Source organism: Alosa sapidissima, chromosome 15 (assembly GCF_018492685.1).
Source record: "Alosa sapidissima isolate fAloSap1 chromosome 15, fAloSap1.pri, whole genome shotgun sequence".
NCBI classification, from domain to species: domain Eukaryota; kingdom Metazoa; phylum Chordata; class Actinopteri; order Clupeiformes; family Clupeidae; genus Alosa; species Alosa sapidissima.
The window spans coordinates 24,032,054-24,059,955 of record NC_055971.1 but is presented as its reverse complement, the minus strand read 5'-3'; the positions used below and the strand labels follow the sequence as shown (position 1 = coordinate 24,059,955).

The following is a 27,902-nucleotide window of genomic DNA, read 5'->3' as shown; positions in this document are numbered from 1 at the left end:
ATGAGAATCGAACATTGGGGCGGGATTTCTGTAATTATGCAGAAATCACGCAATCACAGAGGGCGGTGTATGTTTGAAAATGTGTGCCGCTTGCTGACGGCCGAACTTTCGTCTACCCGTCCCTTGACTTGCCGTAGTTTCCCAACGAGTTTTAAGGATAAGGAAAAAATCGGACGCTGTTGAAAGTTATTTTCGCACCAACGTAACACAATTATCGGCAGATCCAACTGCATATTTAGTTTCCGGAGCTCACAATTTCGATATCGTTTCCTGTTGAGCTACCACGTCTACTGAAGAGTTTCCAGTTGCGAATTTCAGTTGGACGATTGTTTTGTGTTGAAGGCAACTGGAATCAAGCTATCTTTCGGCAGTCAAACCCGCTAGCGTCAGATATCCATAACAGTTAATGATTTTAAACCGTTAGCAAATGCTAACCTCTCTTTCCTCGCACGAAACAATACGTTGTCCTGAAGAAGTGCGAGTGTGTGAGGACATTGGCCACTATCGTTGGACCAACTAGACATTTCGAACTTTAGTCTTGTTTGTGTCCGCACAGAAACCATGGCGGAAACATCGCAGTTTGGGGGAGGCAGTTTTACCTGCACAGTGAAAAAGGCAAACAGTCTCAACGCGGCATCAAGTAACGTTACAAATTTGAGACGGAAAGTCCGCCAGTCTCACAGAAGAAATATACATAATCGGGTATGTAACTTTTTTGTAAAAACGCTGACTAAACTACTTCAAAGCCAGAGCAAGGAGATGGAAGTGACACTAGAGTGTACTTCCCGACATTTTTTAAAGCTATGTTCACGTGGTTCAAGTAATTTTGCATGCAAAAGAACATGCATCTCACAATTGTGTTAATGAACACTGTGCCCATTGAATTTAGGCCGGTGTTAGCCGCAAATTAGTCATAACGTTTGGTTTGTTTGGCCTTGTAAAATCCATTGCTTCTTCATTCTGTATTTACAGTCAGAACAAAATTTGTTATCCAGCTGGTGTCCGTTACCTGTTGGCTAATCCATTATTTAAGACAAAGAGTCTACGAAAATAAATAAGTCATAAATAAGCATCGAAAGACCACGATGCCTCAGTTTCTTTTTTTTATTTTTATGCCTTGCTTGTTTAGGCCTAGGCCAGCCTCTTCGATTTTGCTTGACATTGTAACCTCTCCGACCCTGCCAGGCTTGTTAGATGACAGGGGCCTAATACGACCTGAATTTGCAAAAAGGACGCACATAAGTAGTTTTGAGCCGCAGGTGGGTCACAGATGGGTTTCCCGTCCAACACGGAGCTCAGATTTCCTGTATATTTCTGGCGCAGCTTTTGCTGCACCTGCTTGTTGCTTCTTCACTGTTGAGGATGCCGGGCGGGCTCCGAATTGTCCGTGTAAACCGAGATATTACAATAAGCAAGGGTGAATGAGGCCAGCGTCAAACAAAACCAACAAGGCAGAATGATAAGACTTAATGTGGAGCATTTGTGTAGAGCAGCCTTGCTAAGTGTGACTTGTCATTTTAGGTGGTCCTGGAGAAAGTCCTCGGCATCACTACATCTAGCAGTAGCGGTTTGGCCTGCGATCCCAACACTGGTCTGGTCGCCTATCCAGCAGGGTAATAACACCTCTCTGCCTAACTTCAGCTTTGCAGAAGAAGTTGAAGCTGCTTTTGGGACTGCATGAAAACGATTACTGGTATGCTAAACACGTTTGATTTTATCTTATCTAAATCACAGATGCGTTGTAGTTATCCTGCATCCAAAGAAGAATAAGCAGAGTCACATTCTCAATACATCCAGGTATGTGTGCATGTCTCAATCCACAGGTCTAATGGTTACTTATGTAATTCTATGGTTGCCACCTTTGCTCTTTTTAAGACCTATTCATTAAAAAGTAACTGCAGCCATCATGGATGAATGCTAGTCCAGCCTCTTTCCCAGGATCCTGTAAACACATGTTTACACTCATGGGTTTTGAAAATAAATAGCTGCCAGCTGTACCAGGTCATAGGGAAGGTTATCTTGGCAGCCATCGTAAGGAATTCACTGCCTATTACTTCTTGTCACACAAAGAGTAATATTAAGATTCTCCCAGGCTTTTTGCATGTGGGGGCTATATTTTGAAATGTCCAAAATGAGTGAGTGCCATGCTATTTTTATTCAGATGCCAGATTACAGCCTTTAATATTAAGGTTTGTGTGTGTGTTACCCAGGAAAACCTTCTCTGCCTTGGCCTTTTCTCAGGATGGAAAATATCTGGTCACCGGTGAGGTAAGCACTTGGAATCATTCCTAAATCTGCAGAAAGGGGGGGGGGGAGAGAGTGAGTGTCTTTTAAAAAAGAGAAGCCCTACATGCATGTTCTTCCTCGAGTTTCTACAGGAGGGGAGACGAGTGTTTCTCAGTGATTGATTGTCTGAGGTCAACATGTACGCACGTCTTCAAACACGAGCCGTGTGGGTGATGGCGACCCGAGTGAGTTACGGGAGGATAAGTGCTCTCCCTCTCTCTCTCTCTCTCTCTCTCTCTCTCTCTCTCTCTCCTCTCTCTCTCTCTCTCTCTCTCTCTCTCTCCTCTCTCTCTCTCTCTCTCTCTCTCTCTCCCTGAACAGCCGCAGGTCGCAGTTGTGGCCCAGGGCGCTAGGCTACCAGTTGTTGTTGTGTTCTGATGTGGTCTGCAGACGTTGCCATGGCAAGGAGGGTTGGTGGAGGGGGAAGTTGTTTGTACCAACGTGCAGCTCTTTAAAACCACACACACACACACACACACGCGCAGTGTGGCCTAATGAGACAGATATATTTGTTGCCATGCTGGTGTTGTATGACAAGCGACATGCATGTTCCCCCTTCTAATCCCTTTACGTAATCTCGTCTCAGAGTACGACAAGTGTAAAGCCTCTTAAATTGAGTTTGTAAACACATGTACTTGTGTGCTCTGCTCATGGGTGGACTGAGCCTGGAATGAGTCTCCGGGATACCCTCCCCCACTCTCCCTCTCTCCTGCCTTGGTCGTCTGCAGAAGTAAACAAAGTGTTGCTTTGCAGCAGGGCTGATGTGCAGAAATAAGCAGGTGATGTGTCAGACTTAACTTCCTGACCTACATACTGGCTGCCAACAGAGTGTTGCCAACAAGGGGACTGTGTTGACTTCAGGATTGTGTTTGTGTGTTTGTGTGTGTGGCCGGCCTCATATGACTCAGTCAAAAACGTCCTGCCCTGACACGTTCCTTAACTGCCCCCCCCCCCCCCCCCCTTATCTCTGTTCTTATTTTGAGAATCCTCTCTCTGTCTCTCTCTTAGAGTGGGCACATGCCGTGTGTGCGCGTGTGGGACGTGGCAGAGCGTGCACAGGTGGCGGAGGTCCAGTGCCACAAGTATGGTGTGGCCTGCGTGGCCTTCTCTGCCAACGGCAGCTACATCGTCTCCGTGGGATACCAGCACGACCAGACCGTCAACGTGTGGGAGTGGAGGGTGAGTGGTGGATATACGTGTCACATGACATTTGCCCAGCCTATCAGGGAGAACTATTGGCGTGGATGAATGGAGTATGTGTAATTGCCAATTTATTTTAATCTGCATGCATCGTTTTGACCTGAGATCTGTTAAAAAAAAAAAAAAAAAGATTTAAAAAAATTGTTCTAACAAAATGAATTGGATGATTAAAAAGCAGGCAAAAAAGAGAGATGGTGTGTAATTGTATAACGAAAAACGATTATGAAAGAATGAGTGGTTAGTTAGCCTGACCTCAATATCCTGCAGGAGTGACTACCTGTATTCTTTGTTCTTATCCTGTGAGTGCTTCTGAAGTCATTGTAATCTTCTGTATTGATCAGTGTCCTAAGAGTGTCTGAGGAGTGTTTACTGAAGTCTCGTAAGGTTGCATAATATCACCTGTGTGTCTTGTCTGTCGTCTGCAGAAGGGAACTGTTATTGCATCAAACAAGGTTTCCAGTAGAGTGCTGTCTGTCTCCTTCTCCGAGGACAACAGCTACTTTGTCACCGCCGGCAACAGACATGTCAAATTCTGGTACCTGGACGCTTCCAAAGAGAGACGGGTACTATGCCAAAATGCGCCTCAATTTCAATTTATTCCAGCCCATGCTATTGGCCTCAGATAATGTCACTCAAGTGCTCTAGACCAAACTCACTCGGTAGGTGTCCTACGCCCACCCCCTAGGTGAACAGCACGGTGCCCCTGATTGGCCGCTCAGGCTTGCTGGGAGAGCAGCGAAACAGCACGTTCTGCGGCCTGACATGCGGCCGCGGCGCCATGGCGGGCAGTGCCTACTGCATCACCCACACAGGCCTGCTGTGCCTGTTCAACAGCAAGAGGCAGCTGGAGGCGTGGGTTGACCTCAAGGTAGGTTGGTTCACCACCACAAAGGTCAGCACCTGCAGGTTTAACCAGAGCAGGTATAGGATTGGCAGGCTTAGCACACCAACAGGTTTAACTTCAGCAGGTTTATCACCAAGCTCTCCTCTGCCACAGAACTTTATTCAGCTTGTTCCAAATGTATCTTTCTGGCTGACAACAGAGCATGTTTTGTTTGTTTGGTTGTTGTTGTTTTTAAAACTGGGATTTAGGGATTAAAAATGATGACATGCTTATTGTTCTTCAATTGTTGTCTGATTGTGACCCAGATCAGGCTGTAATCTAGGTGGGGTGGAAGACTGGTGGAAGATTGTCATCAGGTTTTTTGTTAGTGTTTGTCATAGAATGGTTAAAGATAATATTCTCCAAATGTCGGAGAATATTATCTTTACTCCCACTGTCAGCAACTATTATCTTAACTCCCACTGTCCAGAAATGATTGCTAACTGGGTGTTTACCTCTCTCTCTCACATACACACACACACACACACACACACAGACCTCTTCGGCACGGTGTCTGTCTGTGAGTGAGAACTATGTGTTCTGCGGCTGTGCTGACGGGATGGTGAGAGTGTTCCGCCCTCAAGACCTGCACTTCATCACCACCTTGCACCGCCCACACAGACTCGGAGTGGACATCACACAGGGCGTCCAGCCAGGGTAAGAACACACACTGACGCAGAGTGGACTTTTTCACAGGGCGTTCAGCAAAGATGAGTGAGACTGCGTTTGTGTCCACATGTGGATTCGTACACTGACAATCCAAACACACAAACCCTTTCTGGAAGTGGATGTCACATGAGCCTACAGGCTGCTTCAGCACACAGACATGTGCACTAGCCAAGAGCCAGAACTTGTGATTTGTAAAATGACCTCAGTGAGCAGTGAGTTTATTGGATGACTCATAGCTATTTTGGGCTCTGTGATTCTCTATCTTATTTTGTTTTTATGGAACAATTTAACTGATTGTGTTTTTAAATCTGGCAGTAAGGACGGGTCCTCTTTCTCTTGCACTCAGATGCCCTCAGACTTTGTGTCTAAATAATTTTGTTTAACTTCTTATAGGTTGTTGACAGTTTTCATTTTGCCACCCCCCTCCCCAGGCACTTGTTCACCACAGACCTCAGCGCAGAGTACCCAGACACGCTGGCCTTGACCTATGACCCTGTCGCTCGGCACCTGACCTGTGTGTATAACGACCACAGCGTGTACGTGTGGGACGTGCGTGACATCAGGAACGTGGGGAAGGTGTACTCGGCCCTCTACCACAGCGGCTGCGTGTGGAGTGTGGAGGCGAGTTCTGCTCCAGATCTGGATGGGGAATAGCCTGGAAATCCAGACCCAAATCTAGAAAGATTTAGGGTCTGGCAATGAGTAATGAAAATGGCCCAACTCGAGGGGCGGCACCAAGCATGCATTTGAAAATGTCACTGCACACAAGTGGACCAATGTTTACGGACTGATTCCGAACTCAGCATTTCACAGCGTTGTCGTCATCTGTTTAGCTCACCTCTGGTGATTGGTGCAGCTTGGCTCCAACAGCATGGGTAATGAGCATCATTACTGATTGCCAGAGTGACTCGCTGAGCAAATTCAAATTGTGCTCTTGCAAGAACTCTGGATTTCCAAGGTAGATGAGGAATAGAATTGGGAAAGAATGTTTAGTACCATGTTCCCCTGCCTTGGGATTTATGAAGAAGTTTGGAACTCTCCTATTTGAAAGTGGTAGTGTCATAGTATAATTATTGAAGTTCTGAAATTCCATAATGTCTAACAAAATGGAATTTTGTGTGTGTGTGCACAGACGTACCCTGAGGTGGAAGCCCCACATGCAGCCTGTCTGCCCCCCAGCTCCTTCCTCACCTGCTCGTCTGATAACACCATCCGCCTGTGGCACCTCGACCCCCAGCAGGGTTCCACACAGACCCAGGGCTCGGGCCTGCCCACCAGCCTGCACCGCAACCTCTATAGTCAGGTAAGAGAGGGAGGGAGAGAAATATAAATATCATACACATACACACACACACCCACACACACACCAACCTCTACAACCATGTAAGACACACACACTAACCTGTGCTGCAACCTTCTGAAGCAGCACTAGACTAGCTATATTAGCCACACGTCTACATACACACGTTTTCAGTGTCACCGGTATGTAGGCATGAAATGTACACACACACACACACACACACACACTCTGGCATCCATGTCTCAACACGTTTGATCCATAAAAAGTTAGATGCCCTCCAGCGTGCCTGTGTGTGGAATAGTCAAGGACCCGTCCTGCTTCACTGGGAGAATAAGCGCCCAGCTGTCAGCGAGTTGACGTGATTGATGACGACAGCAGATCTGAGAGTATGGCATGCCTGGGAGTTATTTATCTGCTCTTGTGTGCTTCCTCGTTAGGACATACAGTATATTGCACTTGGCCACTCACACACACACACACACACACATACACACGCTGGTGTAATACGTTCTGTAGGTGGTTTTGGGTCAGGTGTCTGCTAAAATTAGCAAAAATTACATTTTTGATGCAATGTAAATGCATGCAATGCAATTTTGTGTGTGTGTGTGTGGTCAGGACCTGATGAGGATCGTGTATGTGGGGGAGGACACCCAGCATCTGCAGTCGGAGGGGGAGCGGGCTGAAGGGGGCTCTCTGGACGGGAAGTCCGGGATAAGGGTTCTGGGCATCAGTCCAGACGGCCAGCACCTCGCTGCTGGAGACCGTAATGGCAGCCTGCGGTGAGGGGACACACACACACACACACACACACACACACACACACACACTAGGTTGGGTACCAAACACTGTTCCTTTACCAGTACTGACCGAATTAGGTCTGTATTACCGAGCATTGGTTCACGTGAAATCGAACGGTGCCAAATTTCGGTACTTTCATGTGCATCAGGAGCAGAGTGCACCAGCTGAGCTCATGAGTGCAACGTTATGTCTGTCTCAAAAGCGAAAGTTATTATGGCGAACTTAATATGCACCATTTAATCCTGCATATGTTGCACCAGGAGCTGGCATAAATTAATTAATCAGAATAGTATCCCTGGTAAGAACTTAAAATAATAGTGACAGTTGACGCTATGAAATGCACCCATCGTTCTGAATCGCGAGTGAGCTGAATCCATTCAAAACGGTAACATTTCAAAGTGTATGTGGCTGCTGTTGTGACAACAGTTGCTATAGTGAAAGAAAACAAGTTGAACTGAAGATGGAATCCGTTAATTCTGTAGGCTACAGTTTGCTGGTTAGCCTATACATGTAGATAACCTGATAGGCTATGCATAGTGTTTCAAGGTGGGACAATGGTCTGCATTAAAACGAGCTACGAAGTTCAAATTCACGTTGGCATGGAATGTTTTATTGTCAAAGAATAACCAAACGACCAAACTCATTTAAACTAGCCTACTACACACGCCTGTTAGAGACCGACTGAAACTAAGTAACTTAAACAAACATAGAACTGGGAAGCAGGGGATAATAACCTACTCTTAAATTGCATTAAAACGCATACAAAAGGGGATGAATTGCCTTTTTCATGAACATGGCCTTATCACATAACCCTAATGAAGTAATCATTTGTTCTATGTTTGAGTCTGTTTAAATAAATTCACTATCCACTGTTTATATGTTTGTATGTGTTAAAAAAAACCAAACCAAAAAAACAAAACCAAAAAAAAAAAACATTCTCAATGTATGAATTGAGTTTTTTGCAACTTTTACAAACAAGGTGTTACGGATTCAGTAAGGTTAAGGAACCGGAAAAAGTACCGCTGAATACCGACACCGAACCTCAGGCACCGGCACCGGTAACGATATTGGTTAAAATGTGATAGGTACCCAACCCAACACTCACACTCACACTCACACTCAATTATATTACACTAGTATTATTGACACACTTCTGTTCTTTACAGCAACTGTTTTTCCTTAGAAATGTTTTGTGGTGTGGTCATGCAAGCACCCTCTGAAGTTGTGTGAACCTGGTTTCCTCTGCCTGTTCACACACTAGCTGAAGTGTCAGCTTTATCTCTCCCCAGGATCTTTGAGCTGCAGTTTCTAGACGAGATCGCCAAGATTGTGGCCCATGACTCCGAGGTGCTGTGTCTGGAGTTCTCTCCCATGGAAACTGGTATGTGTCCACTGGCCTCTTCAGAGCCCTGTTTTTGTGATGCCACTGACCAATGACGTATTGCCAAATTGTAATCCCCCTGTCATGTGAAGTGGACAGACCTAATAACTACAGCATAACACTAAACAGATTTGCTTTAAATATTTTAAATGTCTTTTTAAATCTTATGTATGTCGGGTTTTCTTACCCTTGTTCTGCTGTTTATTGATAAACCTATTTGATGGGTAAACCTGTGAGTGTGACCTGACCATGCCATGTATAAAGGTTTTAAACAATTTCACTGTTTGTCAGTGAATGAGGTCCGCTTGTACTCATGTGAGTGTGTGTGTGTATCAGGTCTTCGTCTGCTCGCATCGGCCAGTCGTGACCGTCTCATCCACATCTTCAACGTGGAGAACAATTACAACCTGGAGCAGACTGTCTACGACCACTCTGCCTCCATCACTGCCATTAAGTTTTCAGGTAGGTGTGTGTGTGTGTGTGTGTGTGTCCCTCCCTTCTACTTTCCCCTTCATCTCTGTCATATACAAAGGGAGTAAAAGTGGAAGACTGAAAGTGAAAATACATCCATTGTCCAAAACCTCCATATTCCCCTTGAGGCCATGACCTTACTCCTGATTGGTCACAGTGTAGCTGAAAACGGCCCATATTCTTTCACCTCTGTCAGTTCCTGTATGATCTGAGGCTTTAGTAACACAAGACTTCCTTTTACTGTGTGTGTGTGTGTGTGTGTGTGTGTGTGTGTGTGTGTAGGTGACCGTTCAGATGTGAACATGGTGAGCTGTGGGGCTGATAAGAGCATCTATTTTCGCACAGCCGAGCAGGTAGGTGTGTGTGGTGTTGGTGAAAAGAAATGAGCTACCTAGGATTATAGCAGATTAGACGTCCCAGCAGTGGATCAAGTAATTTAAACGTTTAAACAAGAGCTTTAATAAAATGAATGGCGGCAGAAGTCACTGAATAGGCATCGTTATCGCCAATTTACATGAAAGTGTACAGGTTTAGGTATTTTTAGTGAGTGTTGAGCTCCCTCTAGAGTCGTGATGTGTTTATATGTTACTCTGCTATTGTAAATAGCAAACTTCTCGCGACTTATCCCGCCCTGTACACAATGCAAATGCTTTTTTTGTGGAGGTGAAAGTTTTGCCTGTTGTTAATCCATCTCCAAAGAGCTATATCTATTGATAAGGTAATGTTTCATGATTCTCGCGAGGTTTGGCAAGGCGCCACTCTTGGAAGTTGCATGGCTGGTTTTCTCGGTAGGGACTCGCTACGTCTATGCTGTATAGCTATGCTAGGTGAACGATTTGCCTATTACAAGTTCGTTTACCATCAAATTGGTTTCATAAAGGTGAAAACCTTGTATTGTGTCCCTTTAACCAAATACATCCCCTAACCTTAATCATAAATAGTTAACAGAACTGATCAGAGAGTTTGTTGATAATGAGTGTCTAGTCATTGGGCGGACTATCCAGGTGAAGGGTGACCCAAGTTTGGTTGTGTGCTCCTGGCCTGCAGGCAGCAGAGGGCCTGTCCTTTTCCCGGTCGCACTACGTGGCAGAGAAAACCACCCTCTACGACATGGACCTAGACGCCACAGGCGGTCAGGCAGCCATCGCCTGCCAGGACCGCAACGTCAGGTGTGTGTGTGTGTGTGACTCTTACTCTTCAGCTCAAATGATTAGGATTGTGAAGGTGGATGGATTGATTGGTTGTATCTGAAATGTTAAGGTAGACTGTTCGATTGATTGGTTGTATCTGAAATGTTTAGGTAGACCGTTCGATTGATCAAAGTTTTGTCAGACAGCCCACTCGGTGAATGAACATGTTTGTGTTGTATCTGTGTCCTGTGTTCAGAGTATACAACATCAAGAGTGGCAAAATGATGAGGTGCTTCAAGGGCTCCCTTAGTGAAGAAGGCACTCTGCTGAAGGTAAGCTGTGTGTGTTAAGAGTTAGGTGCAGTGTTCCCTCTAAGCTGCGTGCGCGCAAACCAGTCGACGTGGCCGCGCAATAGATTTTTCAGACTGCACAAACAATTTTTTTTCAGGGATTAAAAATCTGAGGCGATATAGGCTAGGTAATAAACATTTAAAATACTGACATGTCTGACAACTAAGCCGGATGTAAGTTAGAATGTTTACATGCAAAGTATCGTTTAGGCTACTCTAGGCAGGCCCTGCTCCAGTTATGTAGTAGGCTACCATGGCGAGCAGATGCTACAGAAAAATGTCTGCCTAACGTTTAAACATGAGTGGCTAGATGAAATACTCCAATCTGACACAAAAGATGGTCCAGGTAGGAAAAAACGTTCAGACATATTTACGAAAGGAGTGGCGTGATCTGCAAATTCTGCTCGGAGGCAAAAGCGAAAGGAGAGTTCGTTTGTGTGGAAAATTTGATCTGAGTGGAAGCTTGATTACCTAAAGCGTTATCTGACACAAAGTCCATGTAGAGGTATTGAAAACATTAAGACTTAGACATGGGAACTCTATCGATCAAATTCTCCCAGAAACTAATGAAGCCCGAGAGAGACTAATTCAGAGAGCACGATCCGACCCTGAACAAATAAAATGATTAATCGACAATGTGATGCTAGCAATTAAATTCCGGTGTGATATTGATCTAAAGTGTGTTGAAACATGATACCGAGTGTGAACGTATGTCTCTCATAGCCCACTCCAAAATCTGGCGCTAGTTAGCCGATGCTACCAACAGCTTTTTCAATGGTGGTGCTTCGGCATCGGGCTAGCCATGCAAATAAATCACTGTTTTACACCATTTACGAGGCTCAATGTATCTCCACACTTCATTGGTAGACTTCCGAGGGACATTGAGAACTTTGAAAAAGCACTGGTAGTTTACTTACAAGACGTTTATACAGACAGTATCTTCACGAAGTTTAGCGGTTGCAGCCATCTTGAATTTAGTCACGATAAGTCGAGCGACGAGTAAGAATGAACAGGTATGATAAGGGATCAGATTCCAAAAATAATTCAGTGGAAATGCATGGATTCCAGTTTCTCCCAGTAGTAACTTTTTCAAAGTTCTCAATGTCTCGTTTTAAATGTCGGGGCCCTCGGAAGTCTACCAATGAAATGTGGAGATACATTGAGCCTCGTAAATGGTGTAAAACAGTGATTTATTTGCATGGCTAGCCCGATGCCGAAGCACCACCATTGAAAAAGCTGTTGGTAGCATCGGCTAACTAGCGCCAGATTTTGGAGTGCAGGGGACAAGCCGAGATGGGCTATGAGACATACGTTCACACTCTGTATCATGTTTCAACACACTTGACACACATGTCAATATCACACCGGAATTCTCCTTTAACACCAACATGTCCATGTTATCAGTTCAAGATACACGATCATATGGCAAGATGCTTGTGCTTTACATTACGTTTCGGAAGCAAACTGATTTCAGTTACAAGACAGTTTTTTTTTTTTCTTGGATCATTCAGCTTTCAGGATGCCCTGCAGAAAACACCCTTAATGCCATTACCAAGTTCTACGCCTTGAATTTCCCCTTGGGGATCAATAAAGTATCCATCCATCTATCTACGCAGACCATGTGCTAAACATTAACAAAATGGTAATGTTTACTTCAGATGGTGCTTAAAGGTTGTATCAGCAAAACTCTCCTAAACATGCATCTTGTCTTATTGGTTGGAACAGTTTATTTTGGCTTTGAGTGGTTGCTGGTAGCAATTGTTTTTGTGTAGGCCTACAGATCTCGGAGCCTAGGCTGCCTACAGAGACATGTTTTTTTTGACGGCCTGCTTATGGTAGGCAGCTAGCGGATTGTTAGGAAAGATTAGATGAATTTTGATAATTTATGTTTGAGCCTTTTTTGTGCTTGAAATCGCTGATACAACCTTTAATGTTAAGCAGACTTAAAGGAGTGGCTGCTTTACTGAAGCGTCAGGTATGTGGCGTCAGGCCACATAGCCAGATAGGCCTATCTCCCTCAGTGAAATACAAAAATTACATGTTTTGTAGCCTAGTTTGTTGCAAACCACTCCAGTTATAAAATTGTTTATATAGGCTACCTTTAGGAAAAATGACACCATGTCAATTTAATAGGCCTATAGTTATTGTTAAGCACTGGCATTAGCCAGTTAGCATTTGTGTAATATACACTGCTCAAAAAAATTAAAGGAACACTTTGAAAAAACATCAGATCTCAATGGGGAAAAAAACTCATGCTGGATATCTATACTGATATGGACTGTATGTAATGTGTACTTGGTAAAGGATGGCACATTATTTTTTGGTAATGAAAATGATCAACCTACAGAGGGCTGAATTCAAAGACCCCCACGAAAATCAATGAAAAAAGTGAAAAATGATGTGACAAGCTAGTCCATTTTGCCTAAATTTCATTGCAGCAACTCAAAATGGTACTCGGTAGTTCGTATGGACCCCACATGCTGGACAATGAGACGGCGGATGGTGTCCTGGGGGTCTGCTCCCAGATGTGGACACAGCCATCATTGAGCTCCTTGACAGTCTGTGGTGCAACCTGCCGGTGTTGGATGGACCAAAACACAATGTCCAAGAGGTGTATTAACTGGGTTTAAGTCAGGGGAGTGTGGGGGACAGTCAATGGTATCAATGCCTTCATCCTCCAGGAACTGCCAGCACACTCTAGCCACATGTGGCCGGCCATTGTTGTGCACCAGGGGGAACACCAGGGGCCTCTGCACCAGTACAGGGTCAGACAATGGGTCTGAAGATTCATCCCGATACCTAAGAGCAGTGAGGGTGCCGTTGTTTTGCCCATAGAGGTCTCTGCGTCCCTCCAAGGATATGCCTCCCCAGACCATTACTGACCCACCACCAAATCGGTCATGCTGAATCATGTTGCAGGCAGCATAACATTCTCCACAACATCTCCAGGCCCTTTCACGTCTGTCACGTGTTCAGGGTGAACCTGCTCTCATCTGTGAAAAGCACAGGGCGCTAATGGCGGACCTGCCAATTTTGTATTCTATGGCAATTGAGCTTCACAGTGCTGAGCAGGGAGCACAGGTCCCTCTAGAGGCCATCGGGCCCTCAGGCCACCCTCGTGAAGTCTGTTTCTGATCGTGTGGTCAGAGATATTCACACCAGCGGCCTGCTGGAGGTCATTCTGTAGGGCTCTGGCAGGGCTCCTACTGTTCCTCCTTGCATAAAGGAGCAGATACTGGCCCTGCTGCTGGGTAAAGGATCTTCTACCACACTGCCCAGCTCTCTTAAAGCAACTCCTTTTGAGACTGCGCTGGAAGACACAGAAGTCCTGGCAATGGAACGTATTTGTGTGCCATTCTGGAGGAGTTGGACTACCTGTGCAACCTTTGTAGGCTCCAGGTACTGGCTTATGCTACCAGTAGTGACACTGACCCTACCCAAATGTGAAACTTGTGAAAAATCATTCAAGAAGGATAAAGATGGAAAAATGATCAGTTGCCACCACCTGTAAAACCATTCCTGTTTTGGGGGTCGTCTCATTGTTGCCCCTCTAGTGCACCTGTTGTTAACTTTGACGCCAAAGCAGGTGAAACTGATTCACAATCCCCTCTGTTACGTAACCTATTATAAGTATTCCCTTATTTATTTTGAGCTGTGTGTGTGTGCGCGCGCGCGCACACACACACACACACACACACACACACACACACACACACACACACACACACTGACCATATAACCGCTCTAAACCTGAAGTTCAACCAAAGATCCTTTAAGTTCAACTAAACTGACCGGTAAAACACCATCATTAAAATGTCCAACCATTATAAAGGATATTGAATAAATATCAACCTTTTTAGACATATTGATGCATTTGCTGTTATCTCTTTGAATTCCCTATGGCTAACGCAGGTTTGTGGTCATTTTCGGCAGGTCGCATGGTTGCGAATTGCTCACAGTGCTGAAATGTGTGCTCAGAAAACAAAATATTTGATCAGTGCTGAAAAAAAAGGAACATTGGTTAGGTGCCTTTTTATATTTGAACTAATATTGCTACCAGTACTTGGTGTGTTCAATAATGGTACACAACCGTACTCTTAATTTTCTTCTTTTTTATTAGTATATTTTTTGGGGCTTTTTATGCCTTTTAATGAGATGACAGGAAGCGAGAGGAAGAGCGAGTCAGGGTAGGATCCGGAAAGGACCACGGGTCGGGAATTGAACTCTGGTCGCCGGCGTACAGTGCAGGTCGCGCCATGGCCGGGGCCTTTTCAGTACTTTACTTTGTCTGAATCTGTAACACTAGCCAGCAGCTCTTGACCAGTGAAATTGGTAGAGCTACCAAGTTCAAAAACAATTTTATATTTGGAAAGACATGCGGCACAACAGACACTGTGCTTCTTTAAAAAGAAAAACAAAACTGGGAAGAGTGCAAGACATAGTGGCCAAACATGTATTGCACCTGTAGTGGTTTAGTCTCTCCCAGATTCCTTCTCCTCCTTTAGCTTACTGAAATTTGGCACTGGCTGATTTAACATGAAGCGAATCCTTGGTGTACTGATTTAATGTGGTCAGTGCAATTAAAAGTACGGAGTTTGGTACCCAGCCTGTGTGTGTGAGTAGTTCTATTTTTTTTCTGTATACTTTGGCTTGTGTACCCTCACTGTTGGTGTGGTCCCACTGATCTCTAGAGCACTGGTGCTGATGGTGTCCATAGAAACCGTATCTCCCTCCCTCCACAGGTCCAGATGGATCCTTCTGGAGTCTACCTGGCCACCAGCTGCTCTGACAAGAACATCAGCATCTTTGACTATGAGTCTGGAGAGTGTGTGGCCAGCCTGTTTGGGCACTCTGGTATGCCCCTCTTCGTGTGTGTGTGTGTGTGTGTGTGTGTGTCCTCCCACACCAACAGGGGCTTTTTCAACACTGTCCAGTCCTGAAGAATCAGTAGAGATGGGCAAGTAAACAAATCATTTCTTTCTTTCTCATTCATTCATTCATTCATTTGTTCTCTCTCAGAAATCGTGACGGGCATGAGGTTCAGCCAGGACTGCAGGTACCTCATCACGGTATCTGGTGACAGGTGAGGGAGACGGCATGACTCAAATTCTTTGGTTTACATTCCCTTCCTCTTCATAATGTAATCCAATACACGTCTGCAATGCACATCAGAATGTAATCAATACATGTTTCCAATACAATACAGGTCTCAATACACTTCAGAATGTAATCCAGTACACTAATCAGTGGTATCACTGGATCAACTGGACATAAACTGTGCGTGATTTGTGTGTATGTGAAAGCCAATGGAAGTCTGACCGTAACATTTGATAAATGTTTTTTTTGTATGTGTGTTTAGCTGTGTGTTTCTGTGGCGCTTGGACTCTCAGATGACCAACTCCATGAGGAAGAGGCTGGCGGAGAAAAGGGAGAGGGCAGGCCTTCGGAACGCCAGTGCTGCCAGTCAACAGCATATGCTCCGGTCAGACACAGACACAGACAGCAATGTGTTTTTCTCCCAGTATCAGTTGATCTGTGGCAGGCCCTTCGTTTAGTCTCCTTGTGTTTGTATATCCAGATTAAGCGCATCCTGCCGGAACACAGTGTTTAGATTGAGCTAAACGAACAGGGCCCCTTGAACTTGAACCCCTATTAGGGTTTTTGTTTTTTTGACCAGTCATTTTGTAGAAGAGTCATGCTTTCCATCTTTTTGTCATCTGGACTTTGCTGATTTTTCTATGTCAGGGGTTTTCAACTGATTGTGAACCAGGGACCACCATTCTGACTAATTACGCAACCCCAGGACCACCACTGAATAAAAATACTGATTCCCACATTGCAACTACACTACTGAATCCATGGTCAGGGACCACCAGCAGTGTCCTCACGGACCACTGGTTGAAAACCCCTGTTCTATGTGATGTCTGTGATTTGGAACTAGTAGAATGTGCTCATACTTGGATAGCTTTCAAGGGGTGGAGGAGAGGGGTAAAACAGACATGCCCAGTGAGTCCATGCTTGAGGCCATCGTTAAGCTGCTTCAACGCAGTACTGCAGAATGCTTAGCACCATTTATAAAAAAAAAAAAAGACTAAAAAAAAGTGTTTACTGCAGATCACCCAACTGATCACCCACCACTGAACAGTTTTGCCAGCAAATGAGCTGAATGGGAGAAAGGGGAATAGTTAGTTTCACAGTCTGCTTAGTTTCCTCCTCTGCAGATTTTCAAGTGGCTGGTTCATGTAAAAAAAAAAAAAGTATTATACCTTATTTTACATTTGTAGTTAGAGCAATTAATAAAATTAATTGATCAATTGTCAATTATTACTTCCAACAATTACGAAAAAACATTATCAATCTATACAGATTATTTTCTTTTTCCAATTCAATTCACTGTTCATTTTTAAAATTTAGAAAATGGATGTTTCCAAAATCATTGATTAATCATGTTAAATAATTGGGATCTCAGTATATCGACCAAAATGGTCACAGTTCATTTTTTGTTGTTGCTATAATCAAGTCCTATTTTGTAGTTTGCTCTTAAAGACTGGGCTTTTTATTCTTGTGTGATATACTGGATGGACGAATACAGGTGGTCAAGAGAGGTGTGTGTATCTGTGTGTGTGTGTGTGTGTGTGTGTGTAGGAGGGAGACCTACATCACTGTGCCAGCAGTGCCGGATATAGCCCAGGAGAAGGGTGAGGAAGAGGATGATACGGCCTTGTGTGAAGAAGAGCCACGCACCCCAGCTAGGGTTGACACAAATCCGGGTGAGTGCAGGGAAAACGCTCTAACGAGACGCCCATCAGGCCACAGATAGGCCTTTTCCACCAGCAGAGAGCCAGCTCTGTTCTGGTACACCTTCCAGATGTTGAATCGTTCGGAGCATTTCGATCAAAGATAAATCAGTTTGGAACCGGAAAGTTGGTTTGGATCTGGAACCAAAAAGTAGTCCGTTCTCCAAGATTAATGGAAATCAGCCCGGAGGGTTTTGCATAATCCTGCTTAGAGATCGACAAATGGCACCTATATAACAACCTTGGTGTGGGTCATTATTTAGCTGCAGTGTTAGTGATTTTTTTTTTTTTTTTTATTGAACTGTTGGCCATCACTGCTTGTGTTCCAGAGGTTGCTGACCCGCTGCTGCTGCAGACCAATGGCAGATTACCCATGTGGGCTCGCAAACTGGTGAGAAAACACTCCTGCAAAAATGGGAAAGTAATCAAACGTGTGAACAAGCTTGAACACTCCTCAACCCTCTATTGTCGCTCGCTCGATCGAGGATTTTGCACATATTAATTGATTGCCATTTTGTCATTCCTTTTGTTGTAGTAAAGTATCATTTAAAATCTCTGCCAACCTCTCCCTCCTCTGCTGTCCCCAAGGCTGCAGTGAGCTCTGCTGGTGCGCCAGGCCCTGCTGCTTCTGCTGGCACCACCGCTGCTGCCGCCGTCGCCCCCTCTGCATTGGGCCCCTACCAGCCACGGGGCCGCTGGGCCGAGCAGTCGGACCCCCAGGCCATCCGCTCTCTCCTGGAGACGCGCAGCCTGCAGCTGGCCCTCACGCCCAGCCCCCAGAGAGCCGACGGGGGAGGAGACGCCGAGGAGGAGGCCGACGACTCCCACTTCCACCCCCAGAGCCTGGACAGCCTCATGGACGAGGAGGAGGAGGAGGAAGAGGAGGAGCCAGAGGAGGAGGACGAGAATGAGAAGGTGGGTTAGAGTGCTGATGTGGCTGTGTGTGTTTGTTGCATGATGAAATATGAGTTTTTGAGGGTCTGTGATTGGATGTGTCTCTGTGTACATGACTGTGTGTTCGTGTTCGTGTGAGACTTTGTAGTAAGATGCATTCAAAGATTTTTCAGACCTGTTGAAGTTGTCCACATTTTATGCTTATGCTTCAGACTAGGGCTGTACGATATATCGTTTTAGCATCCGTCATTGCGATGTGTGCATGTTCAGTGGTCACATTGATGACTTAAATTCAAATTGCAAGTCATCATGCTACAGCTTTTGCAGCTGAAGAAAAATTAATCAAATGAATCGTTTGTCATTTTCCATGACGACGATAGAATTAACGAACCATACTCTGGAAGACCACTGTATTCTTGCCAACAGTTAATAGGTTAGGTTAGGTAGGATAGGTTAATCAGACCTATCGCAATATATGTTTTTTTTTTCCAATACTGTGCAGCCCTACTTCAGACTTCTCTTTTTATATAAAAAAAAAAAAAAACACTGAACTCCTTTGGAGTGTGTTGCATCCATTATAAGGTGATACTGAGAACTTGAATGGGTCTGAACATTTGTAAGGGGTCTAACAACTTTCCAAATGGACTCTATTTTACGTTTTGATGTTTTGGTCTATTGGTCATCACTCCTTTCCTTCCTTCCTTTTTTATTAGGGGGAAAAAAGCATCTTCCTGTGACTCCTTACTGAGTCTACCTCTGAGCGTTATTATGTTCCGTGTGTCCACCGTTAGTCACTTCCCTCGCCCTCCCGACTCCCACCAGGACTCACTGACCGCTGCTGTTTCAGCTTCATTTAACCCTTAAAGGTGTAGGTTTTTGAACGTTCTAAGTTCCGCAACAATTGAAGGTTCTAAAATTCTATGTTGAATTCAATGAACCCAGATATTCTTTAGAACGTTCATTTCCCAACATTCCCGTCACACCGGTGTGATGGTACTCCTTTAAGGGTTAAACCCCCCACACTTGGTCCCATGAGTCTGATTTGGGTGACTCACTTTATACACACACAGCACAACTTCACTCACGAGCGCTCTCTCTCAGTCACATGCTGCACAGGGTGTGTGTGTCAGAGGGATGATCTCAGAATCTGAATGGTATAAACTTAAAGGGGAACTGGCACTGAATTTTGGCAAAGGAGGAGGGGGGCAGCAGGATGGGATGTCCCTGCCACTGCAGTGCAAGAAGTCTGGATAGGAAGGCTGAACAAGAGTTAAAGTGTGTGTGTGTGTGTGTGAGGGAGGGGTGTGTGTGTATGTGTGGCTGGCTCGTGTGTGTGTGTGTGTGTGTGTGTGTGTGTGTGAGAGGAGAAACTGAGAGGATGGATGAAGGGCAAAGCCCCCTCTCTTTCTCTTTCTCTCTGTCTCCCTCTGTCTTTGGGCTCCACTGCAGCAAAGCGGCGGCGAGTCAGCACCTCTATCCCTGCCAGCCAGTCTGGCGCCTGCGGCCACAGGTGAACGTGGTGCATCTTTACGCTTGTAGCCACGGAAACAAGATCTGCCGCACTGTCTGTCTGTCTCGGTATCCTGGGACTGGATACTACAGGTTACCAGAGAGGTGGGGGGAAACTACATTTTCACACGTGTGTGTGTGTGTGTGTGTGTGTTGGTGTTGGTGTTGGTGTTGGTGCAGAGCTCAAGCGGTCACTTTCAGGCGGGTTTTCCGAGACCTGGCTACCTGCCACTGCCGGCTGCGGGGGATCTGTTTGGCCCTGGACGCGACTCTCTGGACAGGAACGACTACATCCTGTACCCGGCCAACAGCACAGCGCTGTCAACAGGGGGAGACGGGTAAGATGGGCAGTCTCTCTCTCTCTCTCTCTCTCTCTCTCGCACTCACTCACTCACTCACTCACTCTTTGTACGCACATGCGCATATGTACTTGCATACACACTCATTCACTTTCATTCTCTCTCTCTCATTCATTCATTGTCATTGTCTCTCTCTCTCTTTCTCTCCCTCATTCTCAGAGGCAGACATCCTGGGTTCAGAAAGTAAAAGTCCTGCCAAGTATTTGATCCAACCATTTAATAAACCAGCTCATCCTAATTAGCAGCCAGGTAGATCAGATAATTAGTGATATCACCTGTGTTAAGTGCACAAGTAGAAAGAATATATGGCAGGACTTTTACTTTCTGGAACTGGAATGTCCAACTCTGCTCATTCTCGCTCTCTCATAACCACCTGCACCACGTCAGCGTGTTGTCCACTGCTGCATGGACACGCTGTCAGCACACACACAGTTATGGTGTAATCAATATGCAATCAGACTGAGTGTCTGTGTACTGCAGCATGCGTTTCCTAGTGTCTCAAGCACCAGTATTTGTAAAGGAGGGAAACCATGAATTGTATACTGTGCCTCATTGTATGTGACCCATATGCAGTAGACTATAACGTGTGTGTGTGTGTCTCTTTCCTCAGGGACTTTGACGTGAAAGCTTTATGTGAGGTGGGAGAGGAGCTTAGTCCAGACAGTGCCTGTTGCGTGGGCTCAACGGAGAGCCGGGGGTCCAATCAGGAGCCAGCGATGGATCGTGAGTCCTCCTCACCCAACAATGTCTCACCTTTAGCGCCATCTACACCTAAAGAGCTTAGGTTAAAGTGAATGTAGTCCTAAGACGTTAGTTTGTTCAATTTTGTAATGCTCAAGAGACATGTGGTGACCACCACAAACTGTCTTGATCAACCTTCAGATTTGGTAATTGTCAACAACTTGGGTAGAAGTAGCATCACTTTCTGCAGTGACCTGTCCACCTATGTGTCTAAACAGTTTTTTTTTTTTTTTTTTTTTTTAATTCTCTGCTTATGTCTCTGTTCTCTTAATCATTCCCAATATCTTCTCTCCTCTACATCTTCCTCCTCCTCTTCTTCCTCCTCTTCCTCTTCCTCATCCACAGCAGACACAGACTCCCTGAGCCAGGTGAGCTCCACGGGCAGCTCTGGCGTGGAGGAAGAGGAGGAGGAAGAGCCAGAGACACTCTTGCGCCAGCATTTTGACACACTGGCCAACAGCCTGTCCAGCGATGGTGAGCTTACACCACTGCCGCCTCCTCCCGAGACCTCCTAATCTCTATTCACTTTGCGCATAGTGGATTGTCACCACCCTCAAGGTAATGGTAGAAGGAACAGTCCTCAGGGCAACCAAGGTCTATGAAATGGAATGGGATATCGGTCTATTCCAGACATGGAAAGTCGGCCAAGTCATGGAATTTGGTTGTAGCAAAGTATTATTTGGAATGAATACCAACAAAATTTTGAATGTTAACATGCTTCTCGTAATACTGTAGCTGGTTTTTGAATGCTCGGTCCGTTAAAGGTCATTGGGAAAGTCAGGGGATTTCGCTTGGTGAGGGAACCCTGAGCACTCAGTGTTTCCCACAGAATTAAATTCCATTTGTGGTGGTTGGTTTGCAGAATTAACTTGAATATAACAGTTTTTAACAAATTAGCACAGCGTGGTTATGATGCTAACCAGATTTAAAGGTGCCATGTGTAATGTCTGCCAAAAAATCAATTCATACTCCACATTCCATAAAAGATGGGGGCAGTATACCTCCAGAAAGTGAGTTGGTCTACCCTAGAGTAACAACCGAGACACGTGTTTTGCAGTTTGGCTGGTGGTTATGTTGCCCGCATACCGCCTCCCATGGCCGAAACTGGTATTATGACACCTGTCGGGCTGTGGCTAGTAATTCAGCATGCTAATTCAGGTTGATATCTCTGCAGCACTATGCCTTGTCATTTTTTAAATGACATCATCGCCCTAATTTCTTCTCATTCTTTTGATGTGTGTAGCTCATTTTTTGGATATTTATACCTCAATTCTTACACATGGCGCCTTTTAAGCACAATTTAGTACAACCTGGAAAAGTTGTGTGGTGGTCAATGTTGATATTGTGGTGCGCTGCCACAAATAAGTCAATGTATGGGAAACACTGGCCCTAGTACACAGTGCATTTTCATCAACGTTCAGAAATCATCATGAACACAGAAGTAGACACATGTACACAAGCATTCGCAATGAAAGCCTCTAGCTGTGATGCGTCAATGTGTTCGTTATACTGGGTGATATTCTTCAGGGTGTATATGACGGCGTTTGTGTCCATCAGTATCCCTGCTTACTCATTTATCAGTCAGCTGAGGTCAGTGAGTCAAATACGCCTTTATGAATATACCCTTCTGCAAACTTGGTATGGGTGATGGTTGGCATCTCTGTTGACTTTGTGCCTCAATGTGTGTGTGTGTCTGTCTGTGTGCCCCTAAAGCTGAGAAGTTTGACACAGACCCTCGCAGTCTGCAGCCGGCGTCTGACAGCAACTTCCTCAACCCGCGTCTGAGCATCTCCACACGTTTCCTGTCTCGCTTCCAGAACCGCCTGCGGTCAGTCTGACACACACACACACACACACCCACCCACCCCGCAGCTGCACATGTTCATCTTTAGCATTAGAAATGGATTCCCTACGCTACAATGGATGGCACAAATTTCTGTCAGAATTTTACTGTAGTCCACGTCTCATATGTCCATAAATATGAAGGCTGAAAGAAGTTTTTATCACCAAACTTAACCTTGATGACCCAGACACAGACCGCTCTTTGACCATGTGAAATAAGCACCATATCTTTGGTGAAATAAGCACCATATCTAACATCAGAATTGATTGTGTAACTTTTCCGCTTGCACACAAACCCTCACTGACCATGTTCGCCCGTCTTCTCTCTGCCCCTTCTCAGAGGCGTAGGCTGTGGTGCGTCTGCCCCCCGGCCTGCTGCACTGCCCCCCAGCATCGCAGAGGAGGCCTCTCCTGGAAGCAGCCCCACTGCCCCCCGGCCTGCTGCACTGCCCCCCAGCATCGCAGAGGAGGCCTCTCCTGGAAGCAGCCCCACTGCCCCCCGGCCTGCTGCACTGCCCCCCAGCATCGCAGAGGAGGCCTCTCCTGGAAGCAGCCCCACTGCCCCATCTGCCCCCCAGGTAAGAGCAGCTCACTTGGACCCTGGTCACTGATTTACTTGCCACTAGGTGGTGCTGTGCTAGAGACTGTGTGTGTGTGTGTGTGTGTGTGTGTGTGTGTGTGGTTTTCAATGTGGAGGCATTCATTGGCCTTCAGCAGGGATTAGGGTGCTAAGGGGCTGTCAATAAAGGCCATTTTAACACATTTGGACTGGGACAAACAATGTACAATGCAAATTTCCTCTTAAGATTTTACAACTACAGGCAAAAATGGTTCATTTAAATGGCATCTTATGCCAGGTTGCATGCAAGTTAAAGTTTGTCTTTGTTGGCTGTGCTCAGGTCTCTATGAAGATTCAGCAGGCTGGTGAGAGTGCTGTTGAGCCTCCCACGCTGGCTGAGGAGGGCAAGAGCCGAGGTGAGTCATGGCTTCATTTGTCTGTCTGTCTCTGTGTCTATCTGTCTGTCTCTCTCTCTGTCTGTGTCTCTCGGTCTGTCTCTGTCTCTGTTACTTGTGATCACTACCCATAGTAACCTTCTTGTCTGAGGTGAAGTAGGCTTGGTCTGACTCACTTCAGGCAACAGTTGGCTTTTGTGGGCGGTGTTGTTTTTCTTTTCAAGTCAGAGAGAACATACACCTCACCTTGAACGGTACGTCAAAATAGAAGGTCTCGGTATGTGTCTGTGACTGTATTTCTCAGGATGTGGTTGTCGTCATCAAGGTGGTAAGAATATGGTTAGCCTGTTACTCTGAGACTCAGAACTTCCTGGGTATAGTTACAGCTGACAGAGGCACTGCTCCTACTGTATAGCAACAACAACTAAACTCTGAAGTCTCACTGGTTGACTTAAAGATTTCATGTTGAGGTCCGACACCGTTAAGGTTGTTGTCTTTGGTCGATATTTAGTGTTGTCATTGACCCCCCCCCCCTTTAGACTTAAATGTTTTAAAATGTGTCTTGGGAAATTGGATCACAAATGGACCAAGCACCAAATTCAAATGTAAACGACCACCAAGACCTGTTATTACTCCCAGATTGTCATCTCCCCCAGCTCAATATGCTGGACTTGGCCAAAACGTGTATGTTTGGATAATCAGGACTGCTGCTTATGAGTCTAATCGAGTGCAGTATACCTTTAATTCCCCTGACTTTAATCGGGTTTCCCTGGAGTAGGCATTAACTGCATATCTAGGGTTGGGGAGCGGTTGAGAACCGCTGCCGCTGCTGGATGGGTCTCGGTTCCTGTTTCTTCGCTGGCTTAGTTGTGTGTTAACACTGGTTTTAACTGTTTGAAATTGAATGCCGCTGGCTGTGAAGCTGAAGCTGTGAAGTTGGTGACGTCTCGGCCCCCGGTGCCCAGGAAGCAGCACTCGGCACCCAACCTACGGCGCCCGCGGCCTCTGCAGAGTCGCCACAGCATAGCTGGCATTGGGTGGACTAGCACCCTGGGAGGTGTGTGTGTGTGTGTTTGTGTTTGTGCGCACAGGCAACTGGGGTTTTGATGGTGCTGCACAATATGATCAAATCAGGGGACACTGGTTTTGTCTTTCTTTCTTTCTTTCTTTCTTTCTTTCTTTCTTTCTTTCTTTCTTTCTTTCATGCACCTTTGTGTTGAGTTTTTATGTGATTGGTTTGCACCCTGTTCATAATTTCCCATTCACAGTTCCTCTTAGGGTGAGGGTTAAGTGGCTGGTCTATTGTGTCTATTTACCAGTGGGGTCCGGGGAAGTGTTGTGGGTGCCATCCACCATGCAGATCGACCAATCAGGCATGAGCAGTGACAACCAATCATCCAATCTGATAGGGCACAGTCACGTCTACTATCTTCTCCTTTCTTCTCCGAGTTGTTTGCAAAACATGTCTTTTCTACCCCTGCAGAGGTAACAGACAAGGCCCTGTTCTCCCAGTCCAACATTGAGAATGTGGCCACCACGCTGGGGCAGAACCCAGGCAGCGGCCCGTCTCCCAAACCCAGCCACCCGGCGCCGGAGAAGGACGCGGGACTACGCTCCTCTCAGAGCTACATGAGCACCACCACCAGCTTCCGTGCCAAGGTGTCCCGCTCTGGCAATCCGGCAGAGGCCCCCGGCAGGACCCCCCTAACGGAGGAGCCCATCCCGCCAGCCAAAGCCTCGGGCCCCAGGGCTCCCTCCTTCCAGGACCTGAGTGTGGAGCACGGGGACTTTAAGGAGAACCTGCCCCCTACCTCTCTTCCTCCTCCTCTTGCATCCTCTTTGACCATCGCTGCCTTCACCTCTGAGACCGGGTCAGCCAGCCTCCCCTCCACGCCGATGGCCTCCACCGGAACATCGTCCTCTTTGGGCCAGTTGCCTGGCAACCACAGCGCCCGGGCAGCACTCCGGTTGGACCTGTCGGGCTCCGACTGCTGCCCCTCCCTGGGCCGCCCGTCTCCCGCCGCTTCCATGAAGAGCCGGCGGCGGATGGCTCCGGAGGGCGCGCCGCGGCAGTCTGCGCTGGTCACGCCGACCGAGATGCGGTCACTGGGACAGGAGGGCAGGAAGCGCATCAGCAACATCGAGGATGGCATGACCCCCCGTGGTGCCCTCGGCTCCAGAGCCTCCACCACTCTCCCCTCTGCCACCTGTCGCTCCCCAGAGCCCTCTCAGGCCAGAGCTGCCGAGAGGCACCCAAGACCAGACCCCCAGGCCCAGCTGCAGCAGCAGGCCATCTCCCGGCCCTCCGGTCCAGCAGCATCTCCCACTGTGGATAACCTGTCTTTCCAGGACTGCCCAGCATTGTGCTCCAGTCCAGTGGACTCCGGTGAGGGGGATAGTTGGGGGAATAAGCAAATTATCTTTGAGTTGCATTGCATTGTAAGCTGAAGACTATTAATCTGGTGGCTCCGTCTTCTTCCCCCTCTTGTGCTTCTAGCTGATTCAGTGGAGTCTGTGAACTTGCAGACGTGCAACCAGATAGTGAACGAGCTGAGACACACCATGAAGAGAGCTGTGAGTCTGTACAGCAAGGTGAGCACCAGCACAAGGCTTTCATCCTCACCTCTCAGTGCCCAGTCAACTCATGCATGTGAAATGCACTGTGTGGTGTTAACTTGAGTGTCAGAACTAGGGGGGAGGGGAGGGGGGGGAGCAGTTGACTTATACATTCTGATTAACCTTTACAGATGTAGAAACTATATCTGAGGAAAGGTTTCCTTCCAGAGGTGCAAATTCTCCTCAGGGTGTTTAGTTCTCAATATTGATCAATCAGGAAACTAGAAACCAAGAAATTGGACTCTGCATGTGGTTTATTTTGTACCCCAACTTTAAAGGGAACGTTGCACTTCAACAATGATGGACATTGACAAGAAATATTAACATTACTTATGTAAAACTGCTGTAGGTAAACTTTTAAGTGGAGCGATAAATCTAACTTTTGATGAATAACGCTGTCTGTGTATGTTTGTGTAAAGATGTACGTTTTGTAAATGTGTTCACATTTCTACTGCAACACAGTAATTAATTTCCCTCTGCTCTGGGATAAATGAAGTAAATATCTATATCTTCCTATGCCCCCCACCTCCACAGCTCTGTTCCCACAACGAGCTTCCTGACCAGCAGGCCCAGATGCTGTCTGTTCTCCAGGACGCCTTTGCTGGGGTGCGGCGCGAGCTGGACTCGGTCTTCACCCCCTCGTCTCCTCCTCTACCTCCGCTCCCGGAGGACTCCCCCGGTCGCCAGCTGAGGGACCAGCGTGCCGTGGCTCTGCTCGAGCGCTACTCCGAGCTGCTGCTCCAGATGGCCGAGAAGAAAATGGACGCCAACTGAACTCCTATACTACCTGTCCCAGTTTCACATATTCCCTCCCATTACCGTCTGACATAATTGAGCTTCAAACCGCACTCGCCTTTCGCATTTTCATTGTGTTGGAGAGTATAGGAGGCGAACACATCTGGGACTTCTTTTTTACTGTGAACACTTTACAGCCACCAGCCACCTTTTACTATTTGTTTTATGTACCTTTTTAAAAACACATTGTTGACTGAACGTGAAGATTTGTGTAATTTTTGTATGTCCATTTGTGGCCAAGGTAAAAAAAAGGTACTCTTTATACACCAAATTTTACAATTTTAGCATAATGGTCCTGCCATATTTCACCTTTTTTATAGTTGATTTTTACACTTAAGGAATGCAAGTTTGAATCAGCTGATGCAACATACATCAATCACAGGAAAGCCAAAGTCCTTTTTATGTTAAATAAGTGTAGCTGAAGCGGAGAGGATTTGTTTTCCAATCAATGCTGGTCAGCATGTTTTGTCCCATCATATGTACTGTTTCTACTTTCGATCAAATGGTTAGTTACCCAAAGTTTGTTAGGACCTTAGAAAGGCCTTGTTTTTCCTTGCATTTCTCCCAATCGTCTGGTATATTTAATAGACATCATATCAAAGTACCTTAGGTACCAAAGTACCGCGATTTGGTCACAGGGCATGCTGATGCACAGAAATTGCGAAATTTTGACTTTAACTCTGGACTTTAAGTGTTTTGTTTTCTTTGTTAAAACTATAGTATTATGTCACATGCCAATGTTCATTTTCGCCTGTAAAATTAATGGTGGATGTGCAATCCTCTGATATATTTGTTTGTCACCTTTTGTTTGTTTTCATCTGTAAAAATGCTATGTAAATATGTTCTGTAATATTTAGACCCTTCTTTCATTACATTTTAAAATGTGTTTTAATCTGATAATAAATTTTCATACCTTTCTAAAGAAAA

General features: G+C 45.9%; 1 protein-coding gene across 3 annotated transcripts; it reads left to right on the top strand.

Annotated features, from left to right (window-relative positions):
* Window positions 1-78: 78 nt before the first annotated feature.
* wdr62 (WD repeat domain 62) lies at window positions 79-27,902 on the top strand. Of its 3 annotated transcripts, none has more exons than XM_042063475.1 (32): window positions 79-702; window positions 1,522-1,613; window positions 1,735-1,797; window positions 2,211-2,268; window positions 3,295-3,465; window positions 3,912-4,049; window positions 4,172-4,354; window positions 4,866-5,026; window positions 5,470-5,659; window positions 6,171-6,341; window positions 6,954-7,117; window positions 8,426-8,517; window positions 8,854-8,979; window positions 9,271-9,341; window positions 10,036-10,157; window positions 10,375-10,450; window positions 15,211-15,322; window positions 15,488-15,551; window positions 15,828-15,950; window positions 17,114-17,238; window positions 17,595-17,656; window positions 17,854-18,180; window positions 19,849-20,006; window positions 20,638-20,750; window positions 21,114-21,242; window positions 22,482-22,596; window positions 22,951-23,094; window positions 23,167-23,188; window positions 23,510-23,585; window positions 25,048-25,950; window positions 26,062-26,156; window positions 26,715-27,902. In XM_042063475.1, the coding sequence occupies exons 1-32, from the start codon at window positions 562-564 to the stop codon at window positions 26,952-26,954; spliced, it is 4,827 nt and encodes a 1,608-aa protein (XP_041919409.1). In that variant the 5' UTR covers window positions 79-561; the 3' UTR covers window positions 26,955-27,902. The 3 variants fall into 3 exon arrangements, with proteins under 3 accessions (XP_041919409.1, XP_041919407.1, XP_041919408.1); XM_042063473.1 differs by adding an exon at window positions 24,487-24,621 and having other exon boundaries at window positions 22,951-23,188; XM_042063474.1 differs by having other exon boundaries at window positions 22,951-23,188.